Source organism: Galeopterus variegatus, unplaced genomic scaffold, assembly GCF_000696425.1.
Source record: "Galeopterus variegatus unplaced genomic scaffold, G_variegatus-3.0.2 Scaffold2134, whole genome shotgun sequence".
NCBI lineage: Eukaryota > Metazoa > Chordata > Mammalia > Dermoptera > Cynocephalidae > Galeopterus > Galeopterus variegatus.
Window position 1 is genome coordinate 213368 of NW_007728245.1, and position 17804 is coordinate 231171.

General features: G+C 43.0%; 1 protein-coding gene across 2 annotated transcripts in view; it reads right to left on the reverse strand.

Annotated features, from left to right (window-relative positions):
• DHX30 (DEAH (Asp-Glu-Ala-His) box helicase 30) overlaps positions 1–8602 on the reverse strand; it is a 37042-nt gene extending 28440 nt beyond the window's left edge. Inside the window, exons 1-3 of one of the 2 annotated variants that reach the window (XM_008580636.1) lie at positions 8451–8602; positions 6481–6575; positions 4648–4702 (exon numbers count right to left, since the gene is read on the reverse strand). In XM_008580636.1, the coding sequence (XP_008578858.1) occupies positions 4648–4675 (28 nt within the window). In that variant the 5' untranslated portion in view covers positions 4676–4702; positions 6481–6575; positions 8451–8602. Of the gene's footprint in view, positions 1–4647; positions 4703–5597; positions 5705–6480; positions 6961–8450 lie in introns of those variants that run through there. The other variant, XM_008580637.1, reaches the window with a different exon arrangement.
• Positions 8603–17804: the final 9202 nt, after the last annotated feature.

Below are 17804 nucleotides of genomic sequence, written 5' to 3' on the forward strand. Positions count from 1 at the left end.
ATTAGTCCTTCTCCTGCCCAGTTCTTAGAAAGAAAGAAGAATTTGAGATTTGGTGGCTGAGGTGGCTACCTGATGAAACCATAGCAAATGATTAGATAGCTATCATGAGTAGAAGACAGATGATCCTTTGAGTTTACGTGGCACCAGTAAAACATAAGAACTCTTGGTTTAAATGTGATTTTCCTAAGGCAAGGGAGATGAAAAAGCAATAGAATTATAATCTTCAGCAAGAAAAGAAAAAGCCCTTTCAGCTATTTTTTTTTAATTAAAACTGAGTACTTACAGAGAATCAAAGTAGTAGATATGTTGGTATTCACTACGCAGTTTCTTCAACATTTTAGTACTTCTGAAACTTTTCATAATAAAATGTTGGTGGGGAGCAAGTCCCTGCACTCAGACCTCCTCCCGCACACTCCCAGCTGCACACACTCCTCCACGGCAGCCCCACGGGCTCAGAGCTCCACTCCCACCTGTACTGCCTCAGCAACTGCCAGCTCTGCTCTCATCAGAATGCTCTTTGTAGATTTTTAGCATCACACTGAGCTGTCTGTCTATGTGGTCCCAAAGCATCTTTCCAGGTACCAATAATTGTTTTGTGATACTCTGGTCATAAAGTTGCATTTGCACTGCCCCAATGCTGTTTTTCCCATAAGTCCCCTCATAATATTATAGGTGTGTGATTTTACAGAAAATATATATAGTGTTACAGCAGAAATGCCTGTAGGATTTTCTGGAACCAAGTACCTAGGATCAAGGTTTATTTTGAAACTAATTCCAATTCTGCCTTGAAGCTCAGTTTGGAAATGACCACCTGATCCTCTCCATTCCTCTTTGAGGAGGGTCCTCATCCATATCCAAGGATGCTGGATTGAAAAAAAATGATTTTTTTTTTTTTTGCTGGCTGGTACAGGGATCAAACGCTGAACCTCAGTTTTATCAGCACCATGCTCTAACCAACTGAGCTAACAGGCCAGCTGGAAAAAAAAATGATTTGATGATTACTTGTTATCTCACTAAGTGTTTTCAGCAATTGGGGCAAAGTTGTTACAATCCCACAACAACATCACTGAACTGTCTTCCAACCATGTAGCTGGAGGAAAAAACTGTACATAACTGTACATTCTTATTATTGACCCAGTGTTTTTCAAAGTTTTGTGTTGACTATGAAAGACTCAGCTTGCTCTTTATGGTCTGCCTCTGATATCATTACACTTGAGAGATCGGACATTGTGTTAAGCTGCTGGCAAGGACAGTAACAGGTAACTTACTAGGCAAATGAGAGCTACAGATGGAAGGTGCCAGCAGCTCTGTTGAATTACATAATAGGAAATATGGTAGCCAGCCCCAAACCCCAGTGGGCCACCGTCCACACTGCTGCATGGAATTGCTATAGCTACGACCACCAGAACCATCAAATGGCCTATCCCATTGAGACTGTAAGCTCTTGAGCACCAGGAAGCATCTCTGAAATGTAGCTGTCTTTACCCTAGTGTCTCATACACAGCAGGTGTTCAATCATGTAGTCTCAAACCCCACTGCATGCTGAGGCCAGGCTGTAGCTTTCCAGCAAAACATTAGCTGCAGAACTGTACTCCAAATAGGCAGTGGATTGAATGCCCCCCCCCAAGTCACTGAAGTTTAATCTCCACTGAAACTGTTGAGGGTAGCAAATCCTATTATGGTAATTGAAAGGTGGAGCCTTGACAAGGTGGTTAGATTCTGAGGACCATGCCCTAAAATGAGTGGATTAATAATGGTAGCCATGGGTGTGGTTCTGAGGGCTTTAAAAGGACAGCATGCCCCTCTCTCTCTCTCTCTGCTCTGCCATTTTCTGCAATGTGAGACCCCTGGGTCACTGTTGCCACCACCAAAGAAGACTCTCACCATATGTGTTCCCTGGACTTTGAACTTCCCAGCCTCCAAAACTGTAAGCAATAAATTTTGTTTTCTTGCAAATTACCCAGTTCAGGTATTTCTGTTATAAGCAACAGAAACAGACTAATACATAGATCAACCTAGTAACATTTATCAAGAGCATGTCATGCCCAGGACTAAGGGCTGACCACAGACCATGGCCAGGTGCTTTTCCTACATCATTTCTTTTTTTTTTTTTCCCCCTGACCGGTAAGGGATCACAACCCACGGCATGGTATGGTCTGCACCACGCTCAGCCAGTGAGTACACCGGCCATCCCTATATAGGATCCAAACCCGCAGCCTCGGCGCTACCAGCGCCACACTCTCCCGAGTGAGCCACGGGGTTGGCCCTCCTACATCATTTCTAATATCTTCATAACACATCTGAAGATAGGGACAATGAAACAGGATCAGGTAAGCTAACACCTTGCTAATGTTAGTGAGAACCAGATTCAAACCCCAGCCAGTCTGACTGGAGAGCCCCAAGCTTTACACTATATCACATTTCCTCTCAAGATTCACGGTACCCTATGGAGCTCATAATTTCAACATGAGGAACAAAGAAACATGTAAAAAGAAAACCCCACAAGAGATAAAGAACAGGTCTATACAACAATAAAAATATCACAAGGCCACATGTGACCAACTGGCAAGGTCATGATGCAAACCACAACTGTTGCCAGCATTCAGAAAACAGGAGAGAGCATTCAGCCTTATAGTCAGGAAACCATGAAAAGACAGGTTTGCCTGAGGGAAAACATTCAAGGTGGGGACTCTCTGATTCAAGGTTTTCCCTGACATCTTTGAGCATAAAACGATTGTTGGTAAGTACACAATACTTACTTGTGCATAAAGCAAGCTCCAAAATCAGAGTGTACTCGTATTATGTCCTGAAGCTACTTAATGATAACATGGACTGTGAGTTTACGAAGGGTCAGGCCCTGTTCTAAGCTCTTTACATGTATTAACTCATCTGATCCTTGGAATAACCCTATGAGACAGGTACTATGATTTGGCCTACTTAAATCATGAGAAAATAGGGCACAAAGAGGATTAGTCACCTGCCCAAGCCTCCCTAGCCAGTAAAGAACAGAGCTGTGATGTGAACTGGGCAACTGGGTCCAGAGCCTTGGCTCAGTGAGGCTATGCTGTCTCCCACAAAACTGAGCACTAATGATGTCACCCCTGATGGAAAGCCTATTGGCCAAATCAATCCCCAGACTAAAAAATAAAATCACAAAAACTGTAAAGGAATTTTGCCCCAATGCTCTCTCACCTGGACCATCTCCCTATCATGTCAGAGAGTTAAATAACACAGGAAAAAGGGGCTGGCCAGTTAACTCACTAGGTTAGAGAATGGTAACACCACGGTCACAGGTTTGGATCCCCGTACTGGCCAGCCAGCCCCCAAAATTAAACAAACAAACAAATAAATAAACAACATAGGATAAAGGAGAATCATGATTTATTGGGCTCTCCATTTCTTTACAAAAATCAGTACTGTTAATTCAGACACACTCCCACCACAACAGAACCTATTTTCATCTACCTTTTACAAGTGGGTTGACAACAAAGCCCACTAGTTAGTAAGTAAACACAAAGTAATTAAGTGATACTTAAATTTTCAGCTCAAAATAATGTGCTGTCCAAACTAATCTCACCTTCAATTTTTCCCTTAGATATAGTTAACCAAAATAAACAAACTAGTACAGAAATTAATTTTTTCAAGCAATATGAGAACAGATGGAGTGGCTGAAGACAAATAAGGAGGCAAGAAGGGACTGCTCTGAGCCCTGGTACACCCAGCCCTCCTTCTGGCCCCATTCAATGGGTTACACAGGGCATCACCTGGCCAGGGTTCCCCAGGCCTCTAGGAACATAACATGTAGAGGAGACACAATTAGAAAGATCTGTTTAATCTGCAGTTATGAAAGTTCTTTTATGGTTCTCATTTATTTGTAAAATATACTTAGACAGGAGCCTCAGAGTCAGCTTCAATACAGGCTACAGGCCTTTAATTCTTCATTTCCTTGAAGGAGAAAAGCCATGTTCTTGTCTAAAACATGTAAAGCTCTCAGGATCTGGCCTCTGAAGTCCTCAATAGCTACATCACTTCCTGTAAGCAGACCTTGAACTCTGCCTATAGCCCCGACACAGTTCAATTCACTAATTTCAAGACTTTCCAGAGTTTCTATGACCACTAATATAACAATGACTCGATCCACTTCCACCAGTGTTACTTCCACCAGGCTTACCATGCACAAAATGCTGTGCCAGATACTATGGATGATTAAAAAAAAAAGCACAATAGGCCTGGTGCAGGAAGCTTCCAATCTAGTGATGCAATGATTAATTCGGAATAGACTAAGCACAAGAAAGTACTGATATGCGCTGATGAAAGACAAAGACTGCATTTGATTGATAGAATCAGGAAAGGTTCATGGAAGAGATGGTGTAAAACACTAGCCTAGAAAAACAGATAAGACTTCAATAAGCATTGAGTATGTGGGAGAGGGCATTTGGGAGGAAGGGTGACAAATGTACACAAAGGCCAGGGCAAGAGGAAACCTGGGTTATGAGCACCATACAAAAGGAAGGCTAGGAAAAGACTTTGGAAAGTCATACAAAGAAAGGTCCAAGGACTACACTCTGGGGAGGGATTTTCACAGCCTTTGCAGCTGCCCAACACAGGGAGGGGGGCATGAGGTCACAAGCACAGTTACATTCATACCTTTTCTGAATGAGTCCAGGCTGAACATTTCTGGCCAGGAGGGAAAGCTGGAATCCTGAGAAGAAGGAAAGCCAAGAGGCAATGGTTAATATTCCTGGTCTAGAAACCCACAAAGAAGGCTTCAATAACAGAAAGCACTATCCAGAAGATGAGAAAAATGAAGGTCTTCACTAATGAGCCCCAACTGCTTCCCAGTCTTAAGGATGGGAAGACCAGCTCCACTCTAGAGGAATTACATGTCTTTGCTTCTTTCTAATTGACTGTTTTCTTCTTTTCTCTGTCCTAAAACTCTCTGGGCCCTGTTAAACAGAAGGGAATGCATTTCATCATGACAGATATATCGTTCCACCTCATCACAATATTGCAAATTTCCTCAGGACTTCCAAGAAGAAACTAAATTCTACATGGACCCCTCCTCTCACGTGGCATCAGGAAATGGGACTGATGACTGCCTTATGGACAAACTGGCTTACTGGGCTTTCACAAAAACTAGTCAAGCTCCTAGGAATAAGATTTGGCTGTCAGTATCCAAGAGTAACTGAATTGTAATTCAGGATAAAAAGCTTTCCATAGAGGAGTCTCTATAAAATAACAAATATTAAACTAAAGCACAACTACTGGACAAAAGTTTTGGTGTATTTTGCTTATTAATACATTTAACTGAGAAATACCCCTGGAGATGACAAAAAAAAAAAAAAAAAGTAATACTTCTGGTGTGACAATTAAAAAAACCCTCAAACTCAGACTTACAGATGTTTTTAATAATGTAGTGCTCCTGAGTTAGGTGCAGTAACCTTAAGTGGCCTTGGTCTTAAAACATCTACACGACGTTTTAACAAATCAGGATAATGTCCAACATTACTAGGAGTCTACTGGGGCCTATACTCCTGCTGTTGATTGCTGTTCCCTCTCATTCTCAAATCGTGGGAGGTGGGGAGTGGAGGGCTGACCTGGGGCCGAATCTTTCAGGTCCATAGCAGGTCTGCCCTGATGACCTCCTCTCCCCCAGGGATGCCGGAAATTTCAGCCGATAGGATATGGTAGCTCAGAGAGAAAACTTCAATACAATATCAACAATGATACAATTTACTTTAAGAATTTACATTTTATAGACTCCTTCTATCCAAACGAAAATAAAAGGGTATAATTTGAGATTCTAATTTTAAAGAAAACCTGAATATTATAAAATCTAAAATATCTTAAGTGAATATTTACAAAAAACATTTTCTTGCTAAGAAATTATAAGTTAATTTGCTTATAAACAGACTCTAGGTTTTACTTTTTATAAGTCCATGATCCTCTTCACATTAGTCAAGGCTCATATACCACTAGCTTTTTCTGTATTAGTCTTAAAAAACATAGTATGAGATTCAAGAGGATCTTTCAGAGCTATTTTACAGAGCTCTAGAGCATTTTATAGAAATCCAGAAGAAAGCTGCCTTCCTTGTAATGCAATAATGTTAAAAACATTTGTGGTTTCATGATTAGAGCTCGGTGTTATAACACCAAGGTCAAGAGTTCAGATCCCCATACCAGCCAGCCATCCCCCACCAAAAAAAACGAACCTTTGTGGTTTCAGTGTCTCCCTTAAATAATTTACAGATAAACAAAATTCTACTATGTCAAAATTTCTTGCATAATGAAACACAAATTAACTCCAGGTAGAGTCACTGTGGGATGATTCCAGGACAGAGAGATTCCATAATGACTAATTAAAAATGATACCCCTCTTCCAAGACAGTCATAAACAGATTTCATACATGCCCGTTGCTTTACAGTGTGGCTGAGCATGAGATCTACGACTGCTTTGTGTGCATGACTAAATCAACTTACCTTATGAAAGCAGTGACAGTCTCAGATTTTGTAGGCTTTTGAACTGGAGCTGAATTCTGTCCTTGCTATTCCTCATCACGAGGCAGGGCCTCCTCCTGGGAAGTACAATGCTGGGTCACTAGAGTGGTGGCTCCCACAGGGAAAGAAAGTTGCTCCAATCATTGAAATTCATTTACTAACTCTAATAACAAGGACAAGTTTTGTTAGTGGCATGAAAACGCACACACTAGACACAATGGCCTCACTTCAGGACCTGTCATGACCCATTCTAGAGCCATCAAATTGTGAGCTGTCCTACACCAGCACCTGTAAGATACCAAGAAGGAAATGTCAAGATTTAAAGAAGGGCATATAGGCCTGAAAAGCATTGTCTCCAAGCCCAAAGCAAAACCTGCTTCTGTTTGAGTTCTAATTCCATAATGACTATAGTATAAATCTATCTAAGGTAGATAAAGAAGCCGTAACTCAGTTAGGAAAATAACAACTCAATGTTGAATATCATTTTTACAGTTTACAAAGTACTGACACAGACTTTGTCCCATTCAATCCCTGCAACTACCCACTAGGTAGGAATTATCTTGTTATCTTTTCCACAGAAGGAAATTGAAACAAGGAAGGTTACACAATTTGCCCAAGATCCCATAGCTGCCTCATTTAAGTATTCTGACTCCAAAGCTTTCCATGCTTATACTATACTACTTTTCTTATTTCCAGGATATCATGCTGTTGCCTAAATGTACCACAGTTCATTCCTTAAGATAACATTTTACACTGACATCTTCAAAGGTTGAAAGGGGCAAGAAGGGTCCAACAGCTGATAAAACTTTGGACCATAGCTAGTGAATTAAAACATTTGGAGAGCAGCTGTCTTTGGGGGGTAAAGGGGCAACCTACACAGGTAGAAAATGCAGCAAAGGATGTAGTTCCTGCACGGTGAACAGCTACACAAGTAAGAAGTACTATCGTAAGTCCCAAATGCTATGTATCAGGAAAAGAATCCTCCCTCCTGGAAATTCCTAGATTCCAAGATTTAAGTGTAAGTTACAAGATACAGTCAAGACCCACAATGACTGTGGGCTCACTGCCTTCCAAGAAGCTGCAAGGGAAACCATCAGACAATGTCTCATTTTGCTCTGGCCAATAAGCTGCCACCAAAACCAGGTTGAGAGCCTGCAAGTGGCCTTCTGCAGTCTACCTGCTACAGTGTATGGCAAGCCCCACGGACTGGGGCTGTAAAGTGGGACAACCTCTGTCTTGCAAAATTGCAATTAAGGTGACCAATGTTGCTACACCAGGACTAGCCAGATAGCATGCTGACGCCATACTCCTGGCTTGGGGGTTCTCAGGACCCCTGGAACTCCAGTTCACTGCAAACAAAGGACCCAACATGCATTAGGTCTTGGCCTGCGAAATGGGGCAAGTTACCACCAGCAAACAAAGAACACCTCACCCCTTGGCCTCCCCCAGTGACAAGGTCGGTGCAAAAGGGGGTAAACCGGGGGGGGGCCAGAATGCAACAGGCCTCCCTCTGGACGACCGGTCCAGGCGGCACGGGGGGAGGAGAAGTAGACAAAGGTCTCGGAGCACTCCGGAGCCTCCTCCAGGCCCAGCCTTGGAGAAATGGAGCATCCCCTGAGGCGAAGGCGTCGTTGCGCCAATGAAGCGGCCTCTCCAGCGGCCTCCTCTGAGCCCCTGGCTGCGAGGCCCGCCCCAGCCGACCGGTCTGGCCCCCGCCCCCGCCCCGGCTCCATGGCAACGGCAGGCCGAGGCCTGGCTGCCCAGGGCTCGGCCCGGCCGGCTTCCCAGGCAGGCCTAGGATGCTCGGCCTGCTCTTTGGGCCCGCTGGCTTCTCAGCCCCACTCTCCGCCTGGCCGGCGGTCAGACCCGGGCCCCTCCTCGCGCCGACCACCCCCGGCCGCGGCAAGCTCCTCAAGGGGGCACAAAAAGGGAGAATAAAAAGCCCAATTCACCTGTTGTTACAGATGTGAAACAAGCCTCGGTGCACCGCGCATGAGCCGCGGCCCCCCCAACCACTGCAGGACTACAACTCCCATCAGCGGCGGCGCGGCCCCTTCCGGGTCCCGTGGCGGAAGTCCCGCCCGCAGCGATTTAGCGTCCCACCAGTGTGAGAGCGGGCAGGGCCTTGTCTTCTGCGCGCCCGCCGGCGCCTCTCGGTGCCAGTGAACAGGCTGGGTCACGGCTGAACCGGGACGAGTTCCAGCTCGGGCTCCGGGATTCCACCCGCCTTTCCTGCCCCAGCTCGTTACCCACACCTCTTCTCTTCTTCATTTTCCCTCTGGTCTTCTCTTTTTTTAGGGAGGTGAGCATTGTCGCCTCAGAAGGTTGTTGGGAGGGTGAAGTCAACGTGATGGTGCGTTGTAAACTGTACGACGCTAGGGAAAAGACAGGGTGGCACTTGTTAGTCGCGGTGAGACTGAAAGAGTTGCTGGGCGGGTCTGGAGGTCCCGCCCCAGCCACATCACCTCTAAGGAGTGAGAAAGGGTTATATGCTCTCTAGATGAGGCTTAAGTATGGGTTCAGTGGATCCAACTTCAAAAGGAAAGAATTCAGTGGCATAGCTCTGAGGCTGGGTGAGGATATCACAGCTGGGAAGACGTAGAATATGCTTTTAAGATGTGGTCTTTCAGGATATATGAAGAACTGGTGCCCTATCACGTCATTTTTGTGTCCAAACAGTTAAATTCAACATGTAGTTATTTTTTTCCTGTCTATGTTGGACGGAAGGCTGGGGTGGAAGTGGAACATAATTTATTCATTCAAATCATTATTACCTCCTCTGAACAGAACATGACGCTGTGCTATGTGGGGAATGTAGAGGTCCCTGCACAGTTATTTGAGTACACTATATGTCAGTTGCTAAGCGGATTTGGAAGATATAAAAACCCTGTCCCCAAGGGGCTTAGAGCCTAGTAGAGAAGGTGACAACATTGTGTGAAGCAAGTGGGAAGTGACAGAAGCTGGAGAGAAGATATAAAGTGCTCCACGGGTTCAGAGAAAAGAATGGTTAGTCCCGAATGGCAAAATCAAGGAGAAAGAAACGTGTGAGCAAAGACATCCAGTTGGAACAACGGGAAAATCCTAAGAATATATGAGTAGTTTAGAGTGACCAAAGTGTTGGATATGTGTGCAGGCTTTAGAGGAGACAGAAAAAGTAGAGTTGGGTATGCCACACTAAGGGATTTTGACTTTATTTGTAAGATATTTTTTGTGTGTGAGACATTTTACAATTCTTAGGAGAGTAATATTTTAGGAAGATTATTCTGGAAGTGTAAGGGTAGAATTGGCGGGAAAAATATAAGCTAAGATACTAATTAGATCCTAAGAGAGGTATGCTCAGCAGTGAAAAAAGCAAGAAAGAAAGGAGTGAGGGGGCTGGTGCTTAGCTCAGTTGGTCAGAACATAGTGCTGATAACACGAAGGTCCAGTTTGATCCCTGTACTGGCAGGCTGCCAAAAAAATTAAAAGGAGAAAGAAATGAGAGGGTGATTGCAGATTGGCAGGCTGATCCCTGGCCACAGGTGTGTGGAGAGATGACTTTGAGATCTCTACCATGGTGACCAAAAGGATAATGCACTATTAACATAATTACTGGAGTTAGAGAAGATGATGGTTTCAGCTTCATACAGATTTATTGATAAAGACGTGGTCCCTGCTCCAAAGAAAGTTATAGTCCAATACAGAGGATGAGAAAAGCATGGAAGTGTGTGTGTGTGTGTGTGTGCTGACCGAACCCTTGACCTTGGTGTTATAACACCACACTCTAACCGACTGAGCTAACCAGCCAGCCCAGAAAAATAAACACCTAGAGGAAGCATTACAAAAGAGGCTCAACTGGGGGCAAAAGAGATGAATAAACATTTCTCCGAAGAAGATAAACAAATGACTAATAAGCACATGAAAAGATGCCCAGCATCACTAATCATTAGAGAAATGCAAATCAAAACCTCAATGAGATATTATCTCACACTCAGTAGGATGGCTACTATCAAAAAATCAGAAAATAGGGCCGGCCCCGTGGCTCACACTCGGGAGAGTGCGGTAGCCCCGAACCGCGGGTTTGGATCCTATATAGGGATGGCCGGTCCGTTCACTGCGCTCACTGGCTGAGCGCGGTGTGACCGGTCTCAAAAAGGACAAAAAAAAAAAAAAAAAAGAAAAGAAGTATTGGCAAGGATGTGGAGAAATTGGAACCCTTGTGCACTGTTGGTGGGAATGTGAAATGGTACAGCCGCTATGAAAAACAGTATGTTGGCTCCTCAAAAAGTTAGAAATAGAATTCCTGTGTGATCTAGTGATCCCACTTTTGGATATATACCCAAAGGAATTAAAAGCAGGGTCTCAAAGAGATAGTTGTACACCCATGTTTATAGCAGCATTATTTACAGTAGCTAAAAAGTGGAAGCAACCCAAGTGTCCATCAATGGATGAATGGATAAGCAAAATGTGGTATATACATAGGATAAAATATTATTCAAACTTTAAAAGGAAGGAAATTCTGGCATATGCTACAACGTGGATGAACCTCAATGACATTATGCTAAGTGAATCTAATCACAAAAGGTCAAATACTATATGATTCCACTCATTTTTTTTTAAAGATGACCGGTAAGGGGATCTTAACCCTTGACGTGGTGTTGTCAGCACCACGCTCACCCAGTGAGCAAACTGGCCATCCCTATATGGGATCCGAACCCGTGGCCTTGGTGTTATCAGCACCGCACTCTCCCGAGTGAGCCACAGGCCTGCCCCTATGATTCCACTCATATGAGATACTTAGTATAGTCAAAATCATGAAGACAAAGTAGAATGATGGTTGCTAGGGGCTGGGGGTTGAGGGGACAGGGAGTTATTGTTTCATGGGTACATAGTGTCAATTTTGCAAGATGAAAAGAGTTATGGAGATGGATGGTACTGATGGTTGCACAACATTATGAATGTATTTAATACCACTGAACTGTACACTTGAAGATGGTTAAGATAAATTTTACGTGTATTTTAGCACAATATAAAAAACGGGAAAAAAAGAAACTTAAGTGAAGCACTCAATACTTTTTCCTTGTTGCAAATTTTAGGGTTTTAGTTTTTTCTCTGAAGGCCTTTTCCTTATTCTGGAGGCTTGAACTATTCTTAGTGAACAGTTCTATTTGGTGAGGCTGATAAAATTATCCATTTTATATTAAACTGAGTGCCAGTTAATATCTATCTTTTTGCCTCTTTTTTTTTCAGTTGTAACATAGTTGATTGTACATTTCTGTGGGGTACAGAGTTGAGTATCATTACCTGTGTGCAATATGTGATTCTCAAATCAAGATAATTATTATATTCAACATTATATAATGGAATTGTTGTTCATGGTTTTTCTCTCCTCATGTATTTCACCTCTTGTTTCCAGGTCATGTCTGTATCCATGCCTTATCTTTCCATGTGCAGTCCATAAACTTCATTCTTTGCTAACATCTCTGTCTAGAAACGTTTTCTTACAGTTTCCTATTCCTTCTTCAAGGCCCTACTTTTTGCTCCTGCAGTGGTTTATTCTTTCCTATCTGATAGCACATAAAATATTTCTTTGATCTTTTTTCCATCACTATAATGAGGCTCTTAGAGTTATGCTTGTGTCCCTATTGCCATCTATGTGCTCTAGGGGGTGGTTGGACAATGGCTTCTCTGCATCAGATCCTTGTCTTGTGGGCTCGTACCACAAAACTAATATCATTTCTTCAAAAGCCAGTATCCTTAATAGAATTGTATAATTCCTAACTATAGATAAATTCTTTGGGATAAATTTGGATTGTATCCCTGTCCTTTGCACCAATACTTTAAGTTTGGTTTCTTATCATTGAAACATCAGAATTTGAATATATTTTATTTATATATGGACTTCTTTCAAAGCTTTAGCCTCAAACTTCAGAGATAGAATTTTTGTGATGGAGCATCACATTTTTGGGTATGCATTAACACTGTGTTGTAAAATTAGGTATTTCTAATAGAAGCTCTAGTTGATGTAATTGACCAAGTTGTACAATTCCGTTATCCTCAATTTTACAAAATAATTTATGGGTAAAACTGGAAAGAGAATGTATAGGTCCCAGGCTAATTTTTAGTCATCACTGTGAACCATGGTATTGCCAAAGGATCAACATACGGGCTTTTTAAAAAAACACTATCGAGACAGACTTCTGGTCAGGATAGCATGTATACATTTTCATGCCACTCCTGTTGTTCCAAACACATGGTAGAATCAATTCAAAAGATAAAATTACATGTCCATATTCAAAAACAAAATCAACTATCATGTGAATGAGAAACAAAGAGCTGTAGTCTTGCTAGGTTATGAATCCAGAAACTGGCAGAGGCAGTCTGTAGTTTGTAACCTGTAAAGTAATGTGATTGAGAGGATGGGGAGGAGAGTGCCCCCATGTAATGTAGATAATTGGGGCCAGGATTGCTGCTTGTAATGAGGAATTTAAATGGGGACCCCTGAACTTAACAGAGATGAAGAAAAATTACAACCCATCCATCCATAAAGACATAATTTATATAAAGTTGTATACTTAGAGAATAGACATGGCCTTGTAGTCCAGACCTAAATCCAGCTATCCTCTGGCTTGGTGCCTGGATCCCCTGTCTCCCAAATTTCATGGTGGAAACAGAATATCAAGTCACTAATATAAGACTTGTTTCTGGTTGACTTTCCTGGAGGATTGAGTAGAGATTACCACAAAATTATTAGGGAGGGAGCGGTAAGTGTATAAAGAAAAAATTCCCACTTACAAGAACATTTAAGACATACAAGAAAATCTAACCAAAAGAAAGGCAACCAACAAAATCAGCATCAAAAGGTGAATTCACGGGCCGACCCCGTGGTGCACTCGGGAGAGTGCGGCACTGGGAGCGCAGCAGCGCTCCCGCCGCGGGTTTGGATCATATATGGGGATGGCCGGTGCGCTCACTGACTGAGCACAGTGCAGCCGGTCACAAAAAAGACAAAAAAAAAAAAGGTGAATTCACTACATTTTTTTTTTTTAAAGATGACCAGTAAGGGGATCTTAACCCTTGACTTGGTGTTGTCAGCACCATGCTCTCCCAAGTGAGCCAACCAGCCATCCCTATATAGGGATCTGAATCTGCGGCCTTGGTGTTATCAGCACCACACTGTCCCAAGTGAGCCACGGGCTGGCCCTGAATTAACCACATTTGAAATGAAAATAATGGAGTGATATGAAAATAATAATAAGTATCTTTAAAATATTCAAAGACATAAAGGAAGTTTATTTTAAAAGAATAAGAAAAGTAGGCAGAAGTTAAATGATAACAGCTAAATATTTAAAGAACCAATTCGAAATCTCGGAAATTAAAAATACAGTTACTGAATAAACACTCAGAAAATGTCATAAACTACAAGGATCTTAGTGGAAAGAGATTTAGTGAATTGGAAGTTTATGTTGTATTCTAAATAACTAATTACTAAGAGAAAAATAGAAAAAGATAAAGGAACAATTTTTAAAAACATGGGGAATCAATTAAGGGCTTCAACATAAGTGTTAATAGGAGTTACAAAAAAAAAAATACAGGAGAGGGACTGGCATAGAAGTAAATACTACATTTAACACGATGTTTGGAAATGTTCCAGAAGAAAGCAAGTCCTGACAACAAATGTGCATACTGAATACCATGCAGGATAAATAAAAATGAATAATTACTTGGATGCAGTGTGATGAAACTGTAGAACATCACAGATAAAGAAATCTTAAGGTCAGGGAGTGGATCTGCAAGCTCGTGGAACAACTAATGACAGCCTGTGCCGAGAATCCACAGCCATCTGACTCATGCCCATAGTCCCAACCTCAGCTAACATCTGTGAAGTGCTTCCTATGTGCCAGCCTTCACCCAAATTGTCTGCAGTATTCCTCAGAGGGAGCAACATTATACCAACAAGCAGAAGCAACAGATGAACAGGTTGCTTTAAAGAAGAAAGAAAAAGAAGCTCTGAAAAATGGAATGATCCTTGGAAAAAATCTGAAAGTGATAAAATGATATGGGAAAAACTTCAAATTCTTGACCAGTGCAGGCAGCGGCAGCGGCGGAAGTGGCGCCAGTGGTAACGGCGACAGCGGTAGCAGCGGTGGAACTGGCGGCAGCGGAAGCAGTGGGGGAAGCGGCGGCAGCGGAGCCAGAGGCAGCGGAGCTGACGGCATGGTGCCAGCGGCAGCGGCAGGAGCGACACCCTGTGGTACCACCCCATCACCCAGCAGCCCCGCAGAGTCCAAGCTGACCAGAGAGATGGCTCCCTGGAGAGGCCCAAGACCCGAGGTAACCACACACGCAAGGCACGCGTGGCCAACTGAGTAGTCACTGAGGTAGCCATACCAAATTGGCAACCCCAGCAACATATTAGTAAGGCAATAGTTTCAAACTGTGGACTGTGAAACCCCTGCCACAATGAATAAACATCAAAGAAAAGACACCAGAAATATGAAAAATCAAGAAAGTACACCACCCAAAGATAATAAATCTCAAGCTCTAGATCCTATAGAACAAGAAGCCCTTGAAATGACTGACAAGGAATTTCGAGTGATAATTCTAAGGAAACTGAATGAGATACAAGAAAACTCAGCTAGACATCATCTGAATGAGATACAAGAAAACTCAGCTAGACATCATGAGGAAACAAGGAAAAGTTTACAGGACCTGAAAGAGGAAATGTACAAGGAAATCAATGCCCTGAAAAAAAATGTAGCAGAACTTGCCGAACTGAAGAAGTTATTCAGTGAAATAAAAAACACAACGGAGAGTTTAACCAGCAGTCTTGTCAAAGTTGAAGAGAGAACGTCTGAACTTGAAGATGGGCTGTTTGAAATAACACAAGCAGGGCCGGCCCGTGGCTCACTCAGGAGAGTGCAGTGCTGATAACACCAAGGCCTCGGGTTCAGATCCCACATAGGGATGGCCGGTTCGCTCACAGGCTGAGCATGGTGCTGACAACACCAAGTCAAGGGTTAAGATCCCCTTACCGGTCATCTTTTAATAAAGGATGGCCGGTTCGCTCACAGGCTGAGCATGGTGCTGACAACACCAAGTCAAGGGTTAAGATCCCCTTACCGGTCATCTTTTAATAAAGGATGGCCGGTTCGCTCACAGGCTGAGCATGGTGCTGACAACACCAAGTCAAGGGTTAAGATCCCCTTACCGGTCATCTTTTAATAAAGGATGGCCGGTTCGCTCACAGGCTGAGCATGGTGCTGACAACACCAAGTCAAGGGTTAAGATCCCCTTACCGGTCATCTTTTAATAAAGGATGGCCGGTTCGCTCACAGGCTGAGCATGGTGCTGACAACACCAAGTCAAGGGTTAAGATCCCCTTACCGGTCATCTTTTAATAAAGGATGGCCGGTTCGCTCACAGGCTGAGCATGGTGCTGACAACACCAAGTCAAGGGTTAAGATCCCCTTACCGGTCATCTTTTAATAAAGGATGGCCGGTTCGCTCACAGGCTGAGCATGGTGCTGACAACACCAAGTCAAGGGTTAAGATCCCCTTACCGGTCATCTTTTAATAAAGGATGGCCGGTTCGCTCACAGGCTGAGCATGGTGCTGACAACACCAAGTCAAGGGTTAAGATCCCCTTACCGGTCATCTTTTAATAAAGGATGGCCGGTTCGCTCACAGGCTGAGCATGGTGCTGACAACACCAAGTCAAGGGTTAAGATCCCCTTACCGGTCATCTTTTAATAAAGGATGGCCGGTTCGCTCACAGGCTGAGCATGGTGCTGACAACACCAAGTCAAGGGTTAAGATCCCCTTACCGGTCATCTTTTAATAAAGGATGGCCGGTTCGCTCACAGGCTGAGCATGGTGCTGACAACACCAAGTCAAGGGTTAAGATCCCCTTACCGGTCATCTTTTAATAAAGATACAAAATCAACACACAAAAATCAGTAGCATTTCTATTCTCCAATAGTGAACATGTAGAAAGAGAAATCAAGAAAGCCTGCCCATTTACAATAGCCACGAAAAAATAAAATACTTAGGAATTGAGTTAACCAAGGATGTGAAAAATCTCTATAGTAAGAACTACAAACCACTCCTGAGAGAAATTAGAGAGGATACAAGAAGATGGAAAGATATCCCATGCTCTTGGATTGGAAGAATCAACATAGTGAAAATGAGGCATCAAGTCTATTCACTGGGGTCGGGACTCCCTCTTCAGCAAAGGGTGCTGGGATAACTGGTTATCCATTTGCAGGAGATTGAAACTAGACCCATATCTCTCACCATGTACTAAAATCAACTCAAAATGGATCAAGGATTTAAATATACACCCTGCAACAATAAAACTTATTAAAGAAAACATAGGAGAAACCCTTCAGCAAATAGGGCTGGGCACAGACTTCATGAATATGACCCCAAAAGCACGGGCAACCAAAGGAAAAATAAACAAATGGGACTATATCAAACTAAAAAGTTTCTGCACAGCAAAAGAAACAATTAACAGAGTTAAAAGACAGTTAGGGCCCGCCCCGTGGTGCACTCGGGAGAGTGCGGCACTGGGAGCACAGCGACGCTCCCGCCACGGGTTCGGATCCTATATAGGAATGGCTGGTGCACTCACTGGCTGAGCGTGGTGTGGGAGACACCACACCAAGGGTTGCGATCCCCTTACCGGTCACGAAAAAGAAAAAAAAAAAAAGACAACCAACAGAGTGGGAGAAAATATTTGCAAAATATACATCTGACAAAGGATTAATATACAGAATATACAAGGAACTCAACTTTACAAGAAAAAAACAAGCAACCCAATTACAAAATGGGCAAAAGAGCTGAGTAGGCATTTCTCTAAGGAAGATATACAAATGTCCAACAGACATATGAAAAAATGCTCAACATCACTCAGCATCCGGGAAATGCAAATCAAAACCACACTGAGATACCATCTCACCCCAGTTAGGATGGCCAAAATCCAAAAGACACTGAAAGATAAATGCTGGCGTGGCTGCGGAGAAAAAGGAACTCTCTTACATTGTTGGTGGGAATGCAAAATGTTGCAACCCCTATGGAAAATGGTTTGGAGGTTCCTCAAAGAGCTGAAGATAGATCTACCATACGACCCAGCTATCCCACTGCTGGGAATATATCCAAAGGAATGACCTTCATCAAGTCGAAGGTATTCCTGTTCCCCAATGTTCATTTCAACACTCTTTACAATAGCCAAGAGTTGGAACCAGCCCAAATGTCCATCATCGGATGAGTGGATATGGAAAATGCGGTACATCTACACAATGGAGTACTATTCAGCTATAAAAACG